The sequence below is a fragment of the Bombina bombina genome, chromosome 9 (genome assembly GCF_027579735.1).
Source record: "Bombina bombina isolate aBomBom1 chromosome 9, aBomBom1.pri, whole genome shotgun sequence".
NCBI lineage: Eukaryota > Metazoa > Chordata > Amphibia > Anura > Bombinatoridae > Bombina > Bombina bombina.
This window is the reverse complement of record NC_069507.1, coordinates 260,860,677-260,882,043: the sequence shown is the minus strand read 5'-3', so window position 1 is coordinate 260,882,043 and position 21,367 is coordinate 260,860,677. Positions and strand designations below refer to the sequence as shown.

At 36.3% G+C, this 21,367-nt stretch overlaps 1 protein-coding gene across 1 annotated transcript in view; it reads left to right on the top strand.

Annotated features, from left to right (window-relative positions):
- Positions 1-494: 494 nt before the first annotated feature.
- Positions 495-21,367, top strand: part of LOC128640553 (DBH-like monooxygenase protein 2) — a 33,204-nt gene continuing 12,331 nt past the window's right edge. The window contains exons 1-5 of the mRNA XM_053693022.1: positions 495-770; positions 3,382-3,528; positions 4,294-4,449; positions 18,446-18,529; positions 19,768-19,935. Coding sequence (XP_053548997.1) covers positions 495-770; positions 3,382-3,528; positions 4,294-4,449; positions 18,446-18,529; positions 19,768-19,935 — 831 coding nt within the window. The remainder of the gene's footprint in view (positions 771-3,381; positions 3,529-4,293; positions 4,450-18,445; positions 18,530-19,767; positions 19,936-21,367) is intronic.

The following is a 21,367-nucleotide window of genomic DNA, read 5'->3' as shown; positions in this document are numbered from 1 at the left end:
CCAGTCGTACATAAATATTTACTTCCGCTATTCTCCCACAAAAATTAGCATGTATGGTGTCTCCTTCACAAACAGCATCAGGTACATTGTCAGTTTACAAATTCCATACTGAGTACTGTTTTGTTGTTGACCAATTATGTTATTCTAATCGTACATCTAGATTATATTCTGTAAAAAAAAAGCTATGAAAGCAATTATCTGTAATATGTTTCTTACAGTTTAATGGGAAATATACTGTAAATAGAATATACTGTAAGTTATTGTTGTGAGGCAAAAGCTTTAACTATCTCATTACCAGACTCCTATTAATATCCTTCTCTGTGAGTAAGCTCCCTGTTAGTTAATAGCACAGAAACCAGAGTATGAGAGGTGATATCTCCTCCCATAACTTATAAAACCCCCATTGTTAACAATAGAGTAATCTTTTCACACAAGAGAGCTGCACTTAGTTTTTGAGGTTTTCAGCTCATTGTTTGTAGGCTAAAGACTCAGAGATGTGGCTTTTTTGTGTCCTTCTAGCTGGGGTGGTCCCAGTGGCGGTATCATGGAACGACATACCGCTACGATTCTCACGAGTGTTGACTGCGCATGGGAGAGAGGATACTGCAGTTATTACGTGGGGCTATAACAGGGAGAATTTGGACATCGTTATAGAGCTCACGGTACCAAAAGCATCTTGGATAGGTTTGGGTTTGAGCCCTGAAGGTAGTTTCAATGGAACTGATATTGTAATTGGAGGCTGGGATGAAAAAAGTGAACATTTTTTCTATGTAAGTCAGTAAATGTTTTGTTTTTAAATATCAATATAATATTTGTGCCATGCCACACTGACATTTTCTATACAAGATTATATATCTCATTATTACGTTATAGTTACACAGTTCTACGTAACTATGGAGCATAAATATGCAAAAATAAAATGGTCTAATGAACTAGAACATTTTATAAATGCACCTTTTTCTTGTATTTAAATATGTGTTTAACCCCTGAAGATAAGTTAAATACAAAGTTAAAATTAGCTCCAAGAAGGCAATGCACTTCTGGTAGTTAGCTGAGCACATCTGGTGAGCGAGTGACAAAAGGCATTTGTGTGCAGTCACCAATCACCAGCTGGCTCCCAGTAGAGCATTACTGATTCTGAACATACCTAGATATGATTTTCAGCAAAGGATACTAAGAGAACCAAGTACAATTAGTAGTAGAAGTAAATTGAAATATCTCTTTAAATTATATGTTCTATCTGAATCATGAGATTTTCATTTTTAATTTGACAACCCTTTAAAAAAAATATTTTGCAAAGTGGAACCTAATTGTTGATGTTTGTTATTAATTTACTGCCCTTATTCAATTTCCTGTATCCCTGGAAATTGAAGTTAAATGACTTCCCTCATATAATAATTGAATATACTAAAACCTTTAGTTGTGGAAAAGTTTTGAAGCTGTTTTTAATTTGAAGTTGAAACTAAGAGGAAATGCTTTTGTATTCATAAATAATTCCTAAGAATAGTAGTGACAATATACAGGACAAGGATATCCAGGATAGATAGATAGATGATTGATAGATTGATAGATAGGGGCATATTTATCTAGCTCCGTATGGAGCTTGATGCCCCGTGTTTCTGGCGAGCCTGCAGACTCGCCATAAACAGCAGTTATAAAGCAGTGGTCACAAAGACCGCTGCTCCATAACCTGTCCGTCTGCTCTGAGCAGGCGGACAGACATCGCTGGAAATCAACCCGATCGAGTACGATCAGGTTGATTGACACCCCCTGCTGGCGGCCGATTGGCCGCAAGTCTGCAGGGGGCGGCGTTGCACCAGCAGCTCTTGTGAGCTGCTGGTGCAATAATGAATACGGCGAGACCTTGATAAATAGAAGCCATAGACTCTAACTTTGAAACACAGCCTATAAGGGAAGTATTTAAATCTATAGTTAAAATTGGGTCTCAAGCAGCAATACATTAGTGATAGTTTGGGATTGGTGGCTATGCACATATGCTGCTTGTGATTGGTGGCTATGCACATATGCTGTTTGGGATTGGTGGCTATGCACATATGCTGTTTGGGATTGGTGGCTATGCGCATATGCTGCTTGTGATTGGCGGCTATGCCCATATGCTGCTTGTGATTGGTTGTCTATCAGTTTTGGACTAGTAGAGCACTGCAGCTCCAGAACACACTTTAATGATGTGCTTTACCCTTTGAGGTAAACAAATAGTTATATGAAAGCAATAGTGGAATAAAATGTTCTAATACATAACAGCATTTTTGTTTTGCAGTTTATGTCTATTTTATACACCTATTTCAATTTTTTAATAGCTTTCAAAGAGGCTGTCGGCATTTATCGATGTGCAGCGGACATGATACGCTACATCGTATCATGTCCACTCGCACTTTGATAAATATACCCCTATTTCTGTACATTTAATTCCTTTGGGTTTTTTTGCTTTTTCCTGTGGCACCTTACACTTTATCAAGACTACGCATATGAAGAAATTACAGTTAGTTAGTGCTCGTTATCAAGACTACGCATATGAAGAAATTACAGTTAGTTAGTGCTAGTTATCAAGACTATGCATATGAAGAAATTACAGTTAGTTAGTGCTAGTTATCAAGACTACGCATATGAAGAAATTACAGTTAGTTAGTGCTAGTTATCAAGACTACGCATATGAAGAAATTACATGTTAGTTAGTGCTAGTTATCAAGACTACGCATATGAAGAAATTACATGTTAGTTAGTGCTAGTTATCAAGACTACGCATATGAAGAAATTACATGTTAGTTAGTGCTAGTTATCAAGACTACACATATGAAGAAATTTCATGTTAGTTAGTGCTAGTTATCAAGACTACACATATGAAGAAATTACATGTTAGTTAGTGCTAGTTATCAAGACTACACATATGAAGAAATTACATGTTAGTTAGTGCTAGTTATCAAGACTACGCATATGAAGAAATTACATGTTAGTTAGTGCTAGTTATCAAGACTACACATATGAAGAAATTACATGTTAGTTAGTGCTAGTTATCAAGACTACACATATGAAGAAATTACATGTTAGTTAGTGCTAGTTATCAAGACTACGCATATGAAGAAATTACATGTTAGTTAGTGCTAGTTATCAAGACTACACATATGAAGAAATTACATGTTAGTTAGTGCTAGTTATCAAGACTACACATATGAAGAAATTACATGTTAGTTAGTGCTAGTTATCAAGACTACACATATGAAGAAATTACATGTTAGTTAGTGCTAGTTATCAAGACTACGCATATGAAGAAATTACATGTTAGTTAGTGCTCGTTAGTTGTTACATAATGTTCATTGAGACTTTCAGTCTGTGGTCACATGATACACACTTCTCTTTGCATAGGATGCTCACTTGCAAGGAGAGTGGCCGCCTGTTAAAGACAACTCCCAGGACTATGAGCTGATAGATCTGAGACATAACGAAACTCACAGTTTTCTAAAAGTCTGGCGCAAGTTATTTACATGCGACTCCAACGATCTTGATATTGAGGTAAGAGAATTGCAATGGCATTAAAACATTAAACCATCCAGCTCCACTATATACCTTGAATATTTAGTGCTCTATATGTTGTTAAATTGCATACAATTATAATCAGGATATATAATGTTGTTTATGGAGAAATAATAAGAAAATGTGCAGCTCCACCTGCAAGGGGCACAAAAAGTACAGAATTTAAGGATCTCCTGGATTGATAGATATTCAGAAATGAGAGGACCTAATTATACCCTTGAAAAGAGATTCTGTAACCTTAGTGTGGCTTTTAAGGACTGTAACTGGATGTGCCAAAAATTAAAATTACCATTGTCATAAAGGGTTTCCCTGCATTAGTGTTTGAAATGTAGTCCCCATATGTGCTGGGCATTCAAAGAAATGATCATAGAGATATTAAGGTTGGGAGGGATGGCAAAAATGGTTTAATTGTATATTTTATTATAACAGCATATAGTAGAGATATTACATCTGCAGTGGCGTCAAGTAAAAATAAAAGTAAAAACAGGCAAATGTTGAAATTCTGCATAATTGTAGAAACAAAATGCGCAACTGGAGCTTACTGCTCTTCCTATATTAACATGTTGGCTTCAAATTTTAAAATAGTTTGTTGTCTGGTGTTAAGTTGTATAAAAATCTCAGCAGACTGCAATATATCCCTAGATAACCTACTCCTAAAACTGAATATGAGACCGGCTTGCAAGTAGTTTAATGAATTCTACATCTATTCAACATAACATTTCACAACCTCTATCCCTGCATTAGAACGACACCATTCGTGTAATGGCAATTTTTGGAGATGACCGCGATCTCACTTATTCCGATGAGAAATTCTTCAAGCTGTCCATGCTTTTTATGTCGATAATTCCAGATGTTGAATTCAACGATAAAGTCTTGACATATGAATTGAGGCTGCCCCATGTGAGTATCTCAAGAACTCATTAAAAGTTATTAAATTTCCAATGCTTCTAGGTGGCAGATTATGTCACTCATTATGATAATAATCAGCATAAGGAAAAACCCTAAAATAAGGAACAGTAAATAAACTGAATAAATAAATAAATCATTTCTAAAAACAGCTGTAGATATATAGTTCCATAACTGGTCCGCTGCCTCTGAGGCTGCGGTCTGCAATCCGCCCGATCCTATACAATCAAGCTGATTGACACCCCCTGCTAGCAGCAGATTGGCCACAAACATGGCCAAAACATGAACTGCTTGTGCAATGTTAAAGCCAACAGCATATGCTACAGCGTATCATGTCAGACAGTCAATGATAAATCGGCCCCATAGTGTTATCCTAAAGATGTGAACTCCACAAGCATATAAGCACAGTTAAGGAAACATATAAAATTGTTTGTTGCACTGAGATTAATATTATAATGTTTACAAAAAAAATTAAAGATAAAATGAATACATACTTCCCAACATTTTAAATTCTTTGCTCAACAGAGGGTAAAAAATATGGCCTATATGACAAGTGGAGAGGAAATATATTAGCGCTATTGAATACTAACACCGCTCAAGTTAAATCAATAGCGCCCCTATTTTTGCTCTCACAATACAAGTTGAAAGTAAAAAGTTATTGCTTGAGCAAACGCCTCTGATGCACTAACATCTGGAGTTCCAATAGCATGGCTGTGATAAGTTCCTTTCCCCATAGACTTCTATGGGACACACTATATATTGTCCTCCACTTAGTAGAACATGTTATTTTTATATCTCTCTCTTTCTCTCTCTCTTTGTCACTCTCTCTCTCTCGTTATATATATACATATATACAGTATCTCACAAAAGTGAGTACACCCCTCACATGTTTGTAAATATGCTATTATATATTTTCAAGTGAGAACACTGAAAAAATGACACTTTGCTACAATGTAAAGTAGTGAGTGTACAACCTGTATAACAGTGTAAATTTGCTGTCCCCTTTAAAATAACTCAACACAGCCATTTATGTCTAAACTGTTGGCAACAAAAGTGAGTATACCCCTAAGTGGAAATGTCTAAATTGGGACCAAAGTCTCAATATTTTGTGTAGCCACCATTATTTTCCAGCACTGCCTTAAGCCTCTTGTGCATGGAGTTCACCAGAGCTTCACAGGATGCCACTAGAGTTCTCTTCCACTCCTCCATGACAACATCAAGGAGCTGGTGGATGTTAGAAACCTTGCGCTCCCCCATCTTCCATTTGAGGATGCCCAATAGTGTTTAGGTCTGGAGACATGCTTTGCCAGTCCATCACCTTTACTCTAAACTTCTTTAGCAAGGCAGTGGTCATCTTGGAGGTGTGTTTGGGGTCGTTATCATGTTGGAATACTGCCCTGCGGCCCAGTCTCCAAAAGGAGGGGATCATGCTCTGCTTCAGTATGTCACAGTACATGCTGGCATTCATAGTTCCCTCAATGAACTGTAGCTCCTCAGTGCCGGCAGCACTCATGCAGGCCCAGACTATGACCATGCTTGACTGTAGGTAAGACACACTTGTCTTTGTACTCCTCACCTGGTTGCTGTCACACATGCTTGACACCATCTGAACCAAATACGTTTATCTTGGTCTCATCGGACCATAGGACATAGTTCTAGTAATCCATGTCCTTAGTCTGATTGTCTTCAGCAAACAGTTTGCTGGCTTTCTTGTGTATCATCTTTAGAAGAGGCTTTCTTCTGGGACAACAGCCATGCAAACCAAAGTGATGCAGTGTGCGGCATATAGTCTGAGCACTAACAGACTGACCCCCACCCCTTCAACCTCTGCAGCAATGCTGGCAGCACTCATACATCTGTTTCCCAAAGACAACCTCTGGATTTGACGCTGAGCATGTGCACTCAACTTCTTTGTTCGACCATGGCAAGGCCTTTTCTGAGTGGTGAAACCGCTGTATGGTCTTGCCCACCATGCTGCATCTCAGTTTTAAGGGTCTTGGTAATCTTGTTATAGCCTAGGCCATTTTAATAAAAAAAAATTCAGATCCTCAGAGTTCTTTGCCATGAGGTGCCATGTTGAACTTCCAGGGACCAGTATGAGAGAGTATGAGAGCGATAACACCAAATTTAACACAACTGGTCCCCATTCACACCTGAGAACTTGTAACACTAACGAGTCACATAACACCGGGGAGGGAAAATGGCTAATTGGGCCGAATTTGGACATTTCCACTTAGGGGTGTACTTATTTTTGTTGCCAATGGTTTATACATTAATGGCTGTGTGTTGAGTTATTTTGAGGGGACATCAAATTTACACTGTTTTACAGGCTGTACACTCACTACTTTACATTGTAGCAAAGTGTCATTTCTTCTTGTGGTCACATGAAAAGATATAATAAAGTATTTACAATAATGTGAGGGGTGTACTCACCTTTGTGAGATACTGTATATATATATATATATATATATATATACACACACATATACATATACACACACACTATATGTCTGTCTGTCTGTTTGTCTTTCCAGGGTGTTTATAAAGTCCTTGGGCAACTTAAATTGTTAATGACTTTGCCAATTAATTAATAATTTAATTAATAATTAATTATAATTTACCATGCAAGGTTGGATTCTGCCAACAGATTGTGTCAAAATTTGCCAATTCCCATGAGTTTTTAGACATTTTCTGATGATTCAACTTTCAAAGTGAATAGCCACAATTTAGGGGGAAGAAATCCTCAAGAAGTCTGGCAACATGAAAGAGTCTCTCCAAAAATCAATGTCAGGTGCTCTCTCAGAAAGTCATGCATTTTTGGTCCCTTCTTTTTTGAAGAACCAACAATCAATGGTGAATGTTACCTTGCAATTTGCAAAATGTCCTTGCCCCTGAACAGTTAACTTTAAGATAGCACCATTTTTCAACAAGATGGTGCACCCTACCATTAAGCTCCGGATTTGCAACGTTTTTTAATTACGTCTTTCCAGACAAGTGGATTGGTAGGGCTGGGTGAATTGCTTTGCCACCCCATTCTCTTTAGATGAGCTTAGAGTCCGTATCACAGAAGCAATCCAGGAAATCACCGAGCAGCAACTGTGGGATGTTTTCAACAAGTAGAAAAATCGCACGATGTGTCACAAACGTTGCTGATCATACTGAATGTTAAATGTGAGGTGTTTTGCAGTAAAATTTTTGAAATATACGGCCAGATTACGAGTTTTGCGTTATGAGCTGTGCGGTGCTAAAGAGCAGTTTTTTCTCACTGCTCACTTACCTGCAGCGCTGGTTTTACAGGTTTTTACAAACCTGGCATTAAAAGGCAAGAAGTGAGCGTAGAGAAAAATTGTGCTCCATACCGCACTCCAATACCAGCGCTGCTTAAGTCAGCAGTGAGCTGGTCGTACGTGCTCGTGCACAATTTCCCCATAGACATCAATGGGGAGAGCCGGCTGAGAAAAAGTCTAACACCTGCAAAAAAGCAGCGCAAAACTCAGTAACGCAGCCCCATTCATTCCTATGGGGTAACACATTTTATGTTTACACCTAAAACCCTAACATGAACCCCGAGTCTAAACACCCCTAATCTTACACTTATTAACCCCTAATCAGGCACCCTCGACATCGCTGACACCTGCATTATACTTATTAACCCCTAATCTGCGGCTCTGGACACCGCTGCCACCAACATTATATTTATTAACCCCTAATCTGCTGCCCCCAACATGGCCAACACCTACATTATATTTATTAACCCCTAATCTCCCTTCCCAAATGTTGCCGCAACCTACCTACATATATTAACCCCTAATCTGCCACCCCCAACCTCACCGCCACTATATTAAATTTATTAACCCCTAACCTAAAGTCTAACCCTAACCCTAACACCCCCTAATTTAAATATAATTTAAATAAATCTGAATAAAATTACTATAATTAACTAAATTATTCCTATTTAAAACTAAATACTAACCTATAAAATAAACCCTAAACTAGCTACAATATAACTAATAGTTACATTGTATCTAGCTTAGGGTTTAATTTTATTTTACAGGCAAGTTTGTATTTTTTTTAACTAGGTAGAATAGTTATTAAATAGTTATTAACTATTTAATAACTACCTATCTAAAATAAATACAAATTTACCTGTAAAATAAAACCTAACCTAAGTTACAATAACACCTAACACTACACTATAATTAAATCAATTCCCTACATTAAATACAATTAAATAAATTAAATTAGCTAAATCACAAAAAAAAACCCACTAAATTACAGAAAATAAAAACAAATTACAGATCTTTAAACTAATTACACCTAATAGCCCTATCAAAATAAAAAAGGCCCCCCAAAATAAAAAAAACCCTAGCCTACAATAAACTACAAATAGCCATTAAAAAGGTCATTTGCGGGGCATTGCCCCAAAGAAATCAGCTCTTTTACCTGTAAATAAAAAATAAAAATACTCCCCCAACAGTAAAACCCACCACCCACACAACCAACCCCCCAAATAAAATCCTAACTAAAAAAACCTAAGCTCCCCATTGCCCTGAAAAGGGCATTTTGATGGGCATTACCCTTAAATGGGCATTTAGCTTTATTGCAGGCCCAGAGCCCTAACCTAAAAAATAAACCCACCCAATACACCCTTAAAAAATCCTAACACTAACCCCTGAAGATTCACTTACCGGGAGAAGTCTTCATCCAAGCGGCAAGATGTCCTCGACGAAGCCGGCAGAAGTGGTCCTCCAGACGGCAGAAGTGGTTCTCCAGACGGGCAGAAGTCTTCAACCAGACGGCATCTTCTATCTTCATACAGACGGCACGTAGCGGGTCCATCTTCAAGACATCCGACGCGGAGCATCCTCTTCTTCCGACAGACTAACAACAAATGAAGGTACCTTTAAATGACATCATCCAAGATGGCGTCCCTTAGATTCCGATTAGCTGATAGAATTCTATCAGCCAATTGGAATTAAAGGGACATCAAACCCAAACAATGTATTTCATGATTCAAACAGAGAATACCATTTTAAACAACATTCCTATTTACTTCTATAATCTAATTTGCTTCATTCTTTAGATATCCTTTGTTAAATAAATAGCAATGCACACAGGTGAGCCAATCACATGAGGCATCTATGTGCAGCCAACAATCAGAAGCTACTGAGCCTATCTAGATATGCTTTTCAGGAAAGGATGTCAAGAGAATGAAGCAAATTAGATAATAGAAGTAAATTAGAAAGTTGTTTAAAATGGTATTCTCTATCTGAATCATAAAAGAAAAAAAATGGGTTTAATAACACTTTAAGGTAGAAAAAAATACTATTGGCTGATTGGATCAGCCAATAGGATTGAACTTCAATCCTATTGGCTGCTCCAATCAGCCAATAGGATTGAGTTTGAATTCTATTGGCTGTTCCAATCAGCCAATGGAATGCAAGCTCAATTCGATTGGCTGATCCAATCAGCCAATAGGATTTTTTTACCTTAATTCCGATTGGCTGATAGAATTCTAGAATCAGAATCTAAGGGACACCATCTTGGATGATGTCATTTAAAGGTACCTTCATTCGTCGCTAGTCCGTCGGAAGAAGAGAATGCGCCATGTCGGATGTCTTGAAGATGGACACGCTCTGCACCGGAAGGATGAAGATAGAAGATGCCGTCTGGATGAAGACTTCTGCCCGTCTGGAGGACCACTTCTGTCTGTCTGGAGGACCAATTCGGCCAGCTTCATTGAGGACATCTTGCCGCTTGGATGAAGACTTCTCCCGGTAAGTGAATCTTCGGGGTTAGTGTTAAGATTTTTTAAGGGTGTATTGGGTGGGTTTATTTTTTAGGTTAGGGCTTTGGGCCTGCAATAGAGCTAAAGGCCCTTTTAAGGGCAATGCCCATACAAATGTCCTTTTCAGGGCAATGGGGAGCTTAGTTTTTTTAGTTAGTATTTTATTTGGGAGGTTGGTTGTGTGGGTGATGGGTGTTACTGTTGGGGTGGTGTTTGTATTTTTTTTACAGGAAAAAGAGCTGATTTCTTTGGGGCAATGCCCCGCAAAAGGCCCCTTTAATAGCTATTGGTAGTTTAGTTTAGGCTAGGTTTTTATTTTTTTTTATTTTGGGGGTCTTTTTTATTTTGATAGGGTTATTAGTTTAAAGATCTGTCATTTGTTTTTTATTTTCTGTAATTTAGTGTTTTTTTTGTGATTTAGCTAATTTAATTTAATTTATTTAATTGAATTTAATGTAGGGAATTGATTTAATGATAGTGTAGTGTTAGGTTTTATTTTACAGGTTTTATTTTACAGGTAAAATTGTATTTATTTTAGCTAGGTAGTTATTAAATAGTTATTAACTATTTAGTAACTATTCTACCTAGTTAAAATATATACAAACTTGCCTGTAAAATAAAAATAAACCCTAAGCTAGCTACAATGTAACTATTAGTTATATTGTAGCTAGCTTAGGTTTAGCTTAGGGTTTATTTTATAGGTAAGTATTTAGTTATAAATAGGAATAATGTACTTAATGATAGTAATTTTATTCAGATTTATTTAAATTTTATTTAAATTAGCGGCTGTTAGGGTTAGACTTAGGTTTAGGGGTTAATAAATTTAATATAGTGGCGGCGACGTTGGGGACGGCAGATTTGGGTTTAATATATATAATGTAGGTGGCGGCGATGTTAGGGGTGGCAGATTAGGGATTAAAATTTTTATTCTAGTGTTTGCAATGTGGGAGGTCCTCAGTTTAGGGGTTAATAGGTAGTTTATGGGTGTTAGTGTACTTTTTAGCACTTTAGTTATGAGTTTTATGCTACGGCGTTGTAGTGTAAAACTCATAATTTATGACTTTAAAATGCGTAATGGATATTGTCGGTAGAGGCTGTACCACTCACTTTTTGGCCTCCCAGGATAGACTCGTAATACCGGTGCTATGGAAGTCCCATAGAAAAAAGGGTTTACGAAAGTCTGTTTGCGGTAAGGCCAAACAAGTGTGCGGTACACCTATACCTGCAAGACTCCAAATATCAGCGGTGGTGAAAAAGCAGCGTTAGGACCTGTTATCGCTGCTTTTTCAGCTTAACGCAAAACTCGTAATCTAGCCAATAGCTTTTATATGCAGTTTACAGTGAATTTATATCATGTGTTTATCCAAAGGTATTAACGTTTAAAGTTGCACATGGACTTATATATATATATATATATATATCAAACGAGAAGAAAGGAAGTTGGTAGTTGCGCCAAATAGAGAGAAGAGTCATTTTGGAAATAAATGCCTAAGGTAAAAGTCTAACGAATGCTGCTATTAGTGGTGTCTCATCCCTCCTTGGTGAGACTAAATGGGGTAATGGTGAAAAGGGTTTGTTCTAATAGCGCTTGCAGAAGATGTTCCTCATGTGCATATGTTGGAAAGGATACAGAAATGCAAATATCCCAAATGAGTAAATGATCAAGCGGATGAAATAAGTGCCTATAAATGCTCACCTGTTGAATCACAGGGTCCAGTAGTCAGCGTCGTATGACCTATATTAATACTTCTGTTCACAAATAGATGACAACGTGTACACCAATATGGATAAAAGGTGAAAAAATATAAAATATATTAATATATATTTAAAAGAATAGTGGGTGATCTTGACCGGGAGACTACAAAGAGTATTTGTAGGACTTTCCCTTTGTTACCACTCTGTATGATTAAACAGAGGGTAGATAGTATGGAAATTCCTAGTTAATATGAGCTGTAGTCCAGAAAAAATAAGATATATATTTTAAAAAGAGTAAACAAATTGTTGTTTATTTGATTGGTTAAAAACAAAAATGCAAAAAAGATTAAAAAATAAATTTTATTTAAATTTGATGTTTAAAAAATGGGGGAAATATAAATATAGTGTTACAATGAATGGTTAAAAATCGGCTAAAGAATATATATGTGTGTAAGGGGACAAGTGTGATAAAAAGTGCGTATATTGTATATAATAAATATATATATGTGTAATTGATAGAGCAAGAACAAAAAAATATATATTGTGGCAAGAGTTAATAGGAGAGGTATATACACTGTGGTAGATACAGATATGGTGTAATAAATAACAATCGATGTATAAAATGAATAAAAAACATGAATAAAAAAACGTGAATAAAAAACTCAGGGTGAACCTAGTATATAGCTGATAGACCTATAATAACAAGGTTACCTGGAGATTGAGAATCGAGTCCGTATAACAATACATTTACTGTGGGATAAATACGGGCTGTAAAAGTAGGCGATGTAAAGTGCTGAATAGTAGCTGAATGAACAGCTGAAAAATTTCTACGAGGAGATGCTGGCGAACACGCCTGACAGTGTTATCGGAATTCCGGAAGTGACGTCACGAACGTGCGTCACGTGGCTTACGCGTTTAGTGAGCGTATCAGCTCACTTCATCAGAGGCTATGGATCCATTGCCATCCTGGTAGCCCTTAAAGTGAATGTAAATTTTTTATGTTATGAAAGTATAATTATATAGGTAATCAGTATACTAAACAAACCGCCACTTTCATTTTCTCATAAAATGTATAATAATTTTTTTAAATACATTTCTAAATATCGATTGTTGTATATACCTGCTCCTCCCACTCTCAACTTCCTTATTCTTTTTAATCCTACGGATACAGCGGTCCCACCCTCTGTTTACATAGTGGCAATGCACGCTCCCATGTATGCTAAACACTGCGCATGCGTCAAACCACGATGCTGCTGTCTGTCAACATAGTATTCAGTGAATGAATACATTCACTGAATACTATTGTTGGGTAAAGAAGCAAAGCATCTGATCGTCATTCCCGTAAAGCGCTAAAATATTTATAGAATGAATGAAGTCAGAGAAGTTTGCTATTGCGCATGCGCGAAATGTGAACGAGCTTCAGATAATAACGTCGGAAGAGCTGTCTAACGCAAGCACAATGAGGAAGTGTGACGAAAGCAAAAGGAGTTTGGTCCCCCGTGGTTAATCCAATGATTGGCTCTAAGGATCGTGACTACAATGACAATACATTATAGAAAATGCCCGGGCGGACAATTATAATGACGGATGCAACGGTATAAACAAAAAAAACACGGTAATTACAATCTTTAAAAAAAAATCATGAATTAAACTCATGTTATTTAAACGTAATTGTTAAGGGGAAGTTTAGAGAGAGCAATGAGTTTACATTCACTTTAAGTAGCCAAGAGCTATTCAATCAGGAGCTAATTAAATCGTATCAACACCTAATTAACTGAATAATTATTGTTAGGTTTGATAAAAACTGATGGCAAAGAATTGATGTTAACAAAAGTATGTTTGTAAAATTTTCGAATGGTAAGATAAGCGGAATAGAAGGGTGTCTGAAGAACATTTTGAAAAAATGGAATAAATCTTTTCAATTAACAATTTTGTGATGCAAGTACAAATAAATAAATAAATAGATGTATTGATTTATGTAGGAATTGCACAGAGCATTTACCAAGGGCAGAAATTGGCATAGAGGGTTATGTATAAAAGGAATCATAGATAAATTGATGATTTGTAATTACTCGATTGATAATTAATTTAGCATCATTATACGAATAGAGACTATAACAATTTAAACTATAAAATGTATAAAATTCATAAAATTTATAAACTATAAAATTTAGGATAGCTGTAAAGGATATTTTGCTCAGACTATTACTAAGTGCAATTTACCATGAAATGGAATGGATAAATAAATAGATATATAAACAATTTAATATATATATAAAATCATTAGTTTGGTAGTGCAGTTCTAAGAACTGAGGGTATCTTAGTATATTGTGATGTTAGAGTTAAACATATTAATACAGGTGAATTTGTAATGTTAAATTTTAAGTTAATTTTGTTTTGTGTTGTTTAAAGGAAGGCTGCCAGATCTATGTCTGTATTTAGAGTCTTAGACCATATGGTTTCCTGGTTCTTAGTTTATGGATCCAGTAGGTCTCGCTTTTTCTGAACTGTAGTAATCTGTTTTCTCCTATTTTGTGTGGAATATGTTCAATAGCCTCGATTTTTAAACCCTCCACACTTTTTTCATGGAATTCTTCGAAGTGGGTCCCAATGCCATATTCCGGTTGATCACTGGTAAAATTATATTAAAATAATTTCAGGGGCTAATTATAACACTTGTAATAGAGGGAAAGTCCTACAAATACTCTTTGCAGTATCCCGGTCAAGATCACCCACTATTCTTTTAAATATATATTAATATATTTTATATTTTTTCACCTTTTATCCATATTGGTGTACACTTTGTCATCTATTTGTGAACAGAAGTATTAATATAGGTCATACGACGCTGACTACTGGACCCTGTGATTCAACAGGTGAGCATTTATAGGCACTTATTTCATCCGCTTGATTATTTACTCATTTGGGATATTTGCATTTCTCTGTATCCTTTCCAACATATGCACATGAGGAACGTCTTCTGCAAGTACTATTAGAACAAACCCTTTTCACTATATATATATGTGCCACAGTTTTACTTTCATACTACAAGTAAAAAGTAAAATGTTAGCTCTTGAGCTAAAGCCTGTGGCGCACTAATATCTGAAGTTTGGATAGCTGCTAAAAAAAGAGCTAGAGCAACAGAGTGCAAGAGAGCACGAGAGAAAGCGTTTTAGCTATGGCAAGGTATTAGACTGGTGAGGACTCAAATGTGTGTGTGTGATTGTATGTGTGTACAATATGTATGTATGTATGTATGTATGTGTTTATGTGTGTACAATATGTATGTATGTGCTTATGTGGGTACAATATGTATGTATGTATGTGTTTATGTGTGTACAATATGTATGTATGTGCTTATGTGTGTACAATATGTATGTATGTGTTTATGTGTGTACAATATGTATGTATGTATGTGTTTATGTGTGTACAATATGTATGTATGTGCTTATGTGTGTACAATATGTATGTATGTGCTTATGTGTGTACAATATGTATGTATGTGCTTATGTGTGTACAATATGTATGTATGTGCTTATGTGGGTACAATATGTATGTATGTATGTATGTATGTGTTTATGTGTGTACAATATGTATGTATGTGCTTATGTGGGTACAATATGTATGTATGTATGTGTTTATGTGTGTACAATATGTATGTATGTATGTATGTATGTATGTATGTATGTGTTTATGTGTGTACAATATGTATGTATGTGTTTATGTGTGTACAATATGTATGTATGTGCTTATGTGGGTACAATATGTATGTATGTATGTATGTATGTGTTTATGTGTGTACAATATGTATGTATGTGCTTATGTGTGTACAATATGTATGTATGTGTTTATGTGTGTACAATATGTATGTATGTGCTTATGTGGGTACAATATGTATGTATGTATGTGTTTATGTGTGTACAATATGTATGTATGTATGTGCTTATGTGTGTACAATATGTATGTATGTGTTTATGTGTGTACAATATGTATGTATGTGCTTATGTGGGTACAATATGTATGTATGTATGTGTTTATGTGTGTACAATATGTATGTATGTATGTGCTTATGTGTGTACAATATGTATGTATGTATGTGTTTATGTGTGTACAATATGTATGTATGTATGTATGTATGTATGTGTTTATGTGTGTACAATATGTATGTATGTATGTGTTTATGTGTGTACAATATGTATGTATGTGATTGTGTGTACAATATGTATGTGTTTATGTGTGTACAATATGTATGTATGTATGTGTTTATGTGTGTACAATATGTATGTATGTATGTGTTTATGTGTGTACAATATGTATGTATGTATGTGCTTATGTGTGTACAATATGTATGTATGTATGTATGTGTTTATGTGTGTACAATATGTATGTATGTGCTTATGTGTGTACAATATGTATGTATGTATGTGTTTATGTGTGTACAATATGTATGTATGTATGTATGTATGTGTTTATGTGTGTACAATATGTATGTATGTGCTTATGTGTGTACAATATGTATGTATGTGTGTATGTGTTTATGTGTGTACAATATGTATGTATGTGCTTATGTGTGTACAATATGTATGTATGTATGTATGTGTTTATGTGTGTACAATATGTATGTATGTGTTTATGTGTGTACAATATGTATGTATGTATGTGTTTATGTGTGTACAATATGTATGTATGTATGTATGTATGTGTTTATGTGTGTACAATATGTATGTATGTATGTGTTTATGTGTGTACAATATGTATGTATGTGTTTATGTGTGTACAATATGTATGTATGTATGTGTTTATGTGTGTACAATATGTATGTATGTGTTTATGTGTGTACAATATGTATGTATGTGTTTATGTGTGTACAATATGTATGTATGTGTTTATGTGTGTACAATATGTATGTATGTATGTGTTTATGTGTGTATAATATGTATGTATGTATGTGTTTATGTGTGTACATGTATATGTGCAAACCTACATACATATACACACACATACATATAAAAATATAACCAACAAAGTCCCAGTCCCAAAAGGAATGGTCCAGGAAAAAGGCGCCAAATACTGGCTAATATTGACAGTCTATCAGATTCATCGGATCAAATCATTGAAAAAACAAACAAAAGAAGGTGCTCCAATGGCACAGTATGTCTGATCCAAATTAAGATTTCAATCACCCACATACCACAAAGACTTGTACAATTTCCCATGCACCACACAGGTGCTAAATGCACATTCTGGGTAGAGTAGGAGCCTCCCAGCTACCTCCCTCCAGGATCCATAGTTTTCCAGGACACTGCAAAAGTGAAGCACAGACACTCTCCAATGGCACAGTATGTCTGACCATACCCTCCAAATACTCCTACACTCAGAGGGCAAATACTCTTTATAAATGTAAGCCTCTCAGCTAGCTCCCTCAGGTTCCACAATAGTCAAATATCTATTATGAAAAGAACAAACACTTCACCACAATAAACATCCCTAAAACTTCAATGGGGGATTTATTTAGTACTGAAGATTATAAATAAAACAATAATTTAAACTGTAACATGTTTCATAGCACCATGATGCTATTTCATCATGCAGCATAACACATAATAACTGTTTCACACCCTTTTATAATACGTATCATACCAATCAAGCATCTCTATTGGTTAATTGCACTTTTGAATTCTTACACATTAGTAAATGTTTCCCTTGATTTGATTGGCCCTTCCCACCTTTCTAAGGAATGCCTGCTAGTCACCATCCCATGATTATCATCACATGACCGCTGTCATGTGGCTACTGTCATGTGGCTGCTGATCAAAACAAAATATAGTGAATTACTACATTCATAAACCACTGCTTCATTCATTTATTTAACTACAGTTCCCTCATGTGTTTGCAAAGCAACATTACATCCACACATTCAAAATATACACACATATTCAATTCAATTGGCCATCCTAAGTAAGTCTTGGATGGCCAACTGGTCCCCTGTAGTGTGCTATAAGGTCCCTATGACCAGGGGATGCCCTTGCTCACACTTGACTACTCCTAACACCATCCATGACATGCCTAGCCGCACCAACTGTACAATTGTGCCTGCACCCTTCTTGTCACAGCTCCACCAACAAAGTGACAATGAGCCACACCCTTTAGTCCAAAGTAAAAAAATAAAATACTTTGAATTCTACTTTCATTATTTATTTTGCACCCTTTTTCTGTGTTACCTCTGAAAATTGTGAGTTTTCCAATTCTGAGAATTAAAAGTGCACACTGCAGACTTCTCAAACTTAACATAATTGGACTCTATGGAGGTAATAAGATAACATATAGCAAAAAATGCAAGTGTCCCAAATAAAATGATAGGGGAAGCCTTCTCTGTTCCAAAAAATTTACATGTGAATTTTTTGCAGGACTGTCTTATAATTACAACGTGATTTATGTTGACTGCACTATAATGCAGTGTTCATCCGGGTCAAAGCTATTGTTATATATAACTTTTTTCTCCATAAGTTTCCAATTCCTGCAGATGATACCACCTATGCCTGCACATTTCTACCCTTGCCACCAGTAACTACAAAACATCATATCATAAAGGTAAGTTTCCTTATTAATACATTATCCTTAATGTCACAGTCACTAATCTGTGGAGCTGTTAATTCTCACGAGACATACAATTAGGTGTCTCTTCTCCAGACAACATTATGGATCAGTTAAAATCACACTATAAAATGAAAAATCAAACAGTGCAAATATTTTCCTATGTGATCACCCAGGCTCAGAAATCTGCAATAAGTTTACATTTATGTAACCATTAATTTGATTGTATAGCATTAAAATCACTAATACACCCTCACAAAAACGGAATTTTATCAACTGTATCCAGTTTTTATTTATTAGGTAAAAATCAGAAATATGTTATGTAATTACAACACAATTATAAATTACAACACAATTATAGTATTATATTCTTCAGTTTTTGCAATGAGTGTTTACAATTTATGCTACTATTCTATATATAGGGGCCTATCTATCAAGCTTCGTACAGAGCTTGAGGCCCGTGTTTCTGGCGAGCCTCCAGGCTCGCCAGAAACACCAGTTATGAAGCAGCGGTCTAAAAATTTTGTCTCCATGTTAAAAATCCGGCTTTAAAGTGAAAGTCAATACTAGCATTTTACAAACGCTAGGATTGACTATTGAAACAAATAAAGGGGACTTTCATTTATGAAGTATAAGATACTTCATGTAGAAAGATGCTTTATTTGTTTCAATCGATCGCCGTTCTTAGCTGCAAAGGCAGCCCACGACTGAAAAGAAAATTTTTGCTAAGAGGTGACGTTTTCACCTCTTAGCCAATAGCCGTGCGATAAATCTGGTTTGGAGTCCATGGGAGCCAGATTTACCGCACGGCTATTGGCTAAGAGGTGAAAATGTGACCTCTTAGCAAAAAAATGTTTTAGCCATGGGATGCTGTAGCAGCTAAGAGCGCCGATCGATTGAAACAAATAAAGGAGCTTTCTACATGAAGTATCTTATACTTCATTAATTAAAGTCCCCTTTATTTGTTTCAATAGTCAATCCTAGCATTTCTAAAATGCTAGGATTGACATTTTCACTTTAATCTGCGAGACAAAAACGTGTGATTATGTTTAAACTAAATGTAGTCTTTTGGAACCAAAAATCCACCAAAACAAATCAGCCAATAGATTGTGATCGACCCCAACGTTTAGAGACTAAAACTAAAATATAATACTGTATCAAGTCAGAGTTTTGTTTTTGTAGCAGTTATTTCAAGTAATTCTTTTAATGTTGTTCACACTGAAATCTCTTGACAGTACGAGGAAGTATTGACCCCCACTTCTGTTGGAATTGTGCATCATATTCTTGTCTATGCCTGCTCCAACCACAGCGAAGTGCCATCAGAAATTGCACCATGTTACGGTGAGGACCCCAGATACGCAAAATGCCAGGAAGTCATGTTTGGATGGGCCGTAGGAGGAGAGGTGAGTCTGAATGGGCAAGAGCAAAAGTAAAGAAATGTCATACCAGACAGGTAGACAATGAGGCCAATTTAACAAATGTCTTGTGGACCTGATCCGACAGTGCGGATCAGGTCCGTAAGACATCGCTGAATGCGGAGAGCAATACGCTCTCCGTATTCAGCATTGCACCAGCAACTCACAGGAGCTGCTGGTGCAACGCCACCCCCTGCAGACTCGCGGCCAATGGGCTGCCAGCAGGGGTTGTCAATCAACCCGATCATACTCAATCGGGTTGAATTCCGGCGATTCCTGTCCGCCTGCTCAGAGCAGGCGGACAGGGTTATGGAACAGTGGTCTTTCTGACCGCTCCTCCATAACTTGTGTTTCTGACGAGTCTGAAGACTCGCCAGAAACACGGGCCGTCTAGCTCCATACGGAGCTTAATAGATAGGCCCCATTATCTGCTGGGCTCTTTAAAGGGTCGTGAAACAGTTCTCTTTTAAAAAAATAAATTTTAATATTTTTGTTTAATGTATTTTTATATATATATATATATATATATATCTATTATCTATCTAATATATATATGTATATAAAATCAAAGTATATCTAAAAAGAAACAGATTGTGGCCAATTTATCAAAGTCTGCTGTAACGTATCATGCCTGCCAGACATTGCTGAATGCAGGCATTTAACATTACACAAGCAATTCTAGTGAACTGCTTGTGCAATGCCGCCCCCTGCAGAGTTGTGGACAATCAGCCTCTAGCAGGGGGTGTCAATCAACCCGATTGTATAGGATTGGGTGGATTGATGTCCACAGGCTCAGAGGCAGCGTACCAGTTAAGGAGCAGCGGTGCGGAAACAGGGGCATCAGGGGCCATTCGGTCCTTGATAAATCGGCCCCATTGTGTTAAAAAGCAGCATTATTGTTTTCTTGCAAAATGAGCGCTTAGAACATCTCTGTGTAGCCACTGCCTGCAACTTGATAAGGGAGCAGACGAGCTGAGAACTTAAGTTGAATTCTGCCTCTTCTGATAATTGCTTTTTTATTACAACAATGAAACAGACTGTTGTCTATCCCTTTAAAGCTCAAATTAATAAATTCTGGTTTCTGCGTATCCCTGGTCTTCATTTGAGTGAAATATATAAGGAAAATAAGTGGATGCAGACAATTTATCACTGCCTAGGGCAGCACAAAAAGTAAATACACCACTGAGTACATTAAAAATGATTAAATATTGTTTCTAGCATTATCTGGGCTACACTGCTGCTGAATAGCATTGACAGTCTGTTGAATCCAACTAGTGAGTCTTTTGTGATTGGATGCCATATGCAGTCCTGATTGTGATGTCATCAGTGGGTGGAGCTTGGCAGTCATTTCAAAGTGAACAGAAACAATATTCCTTTTAAAATAACTTTTTTTACTGTTCCTACTACATGATATATAAAA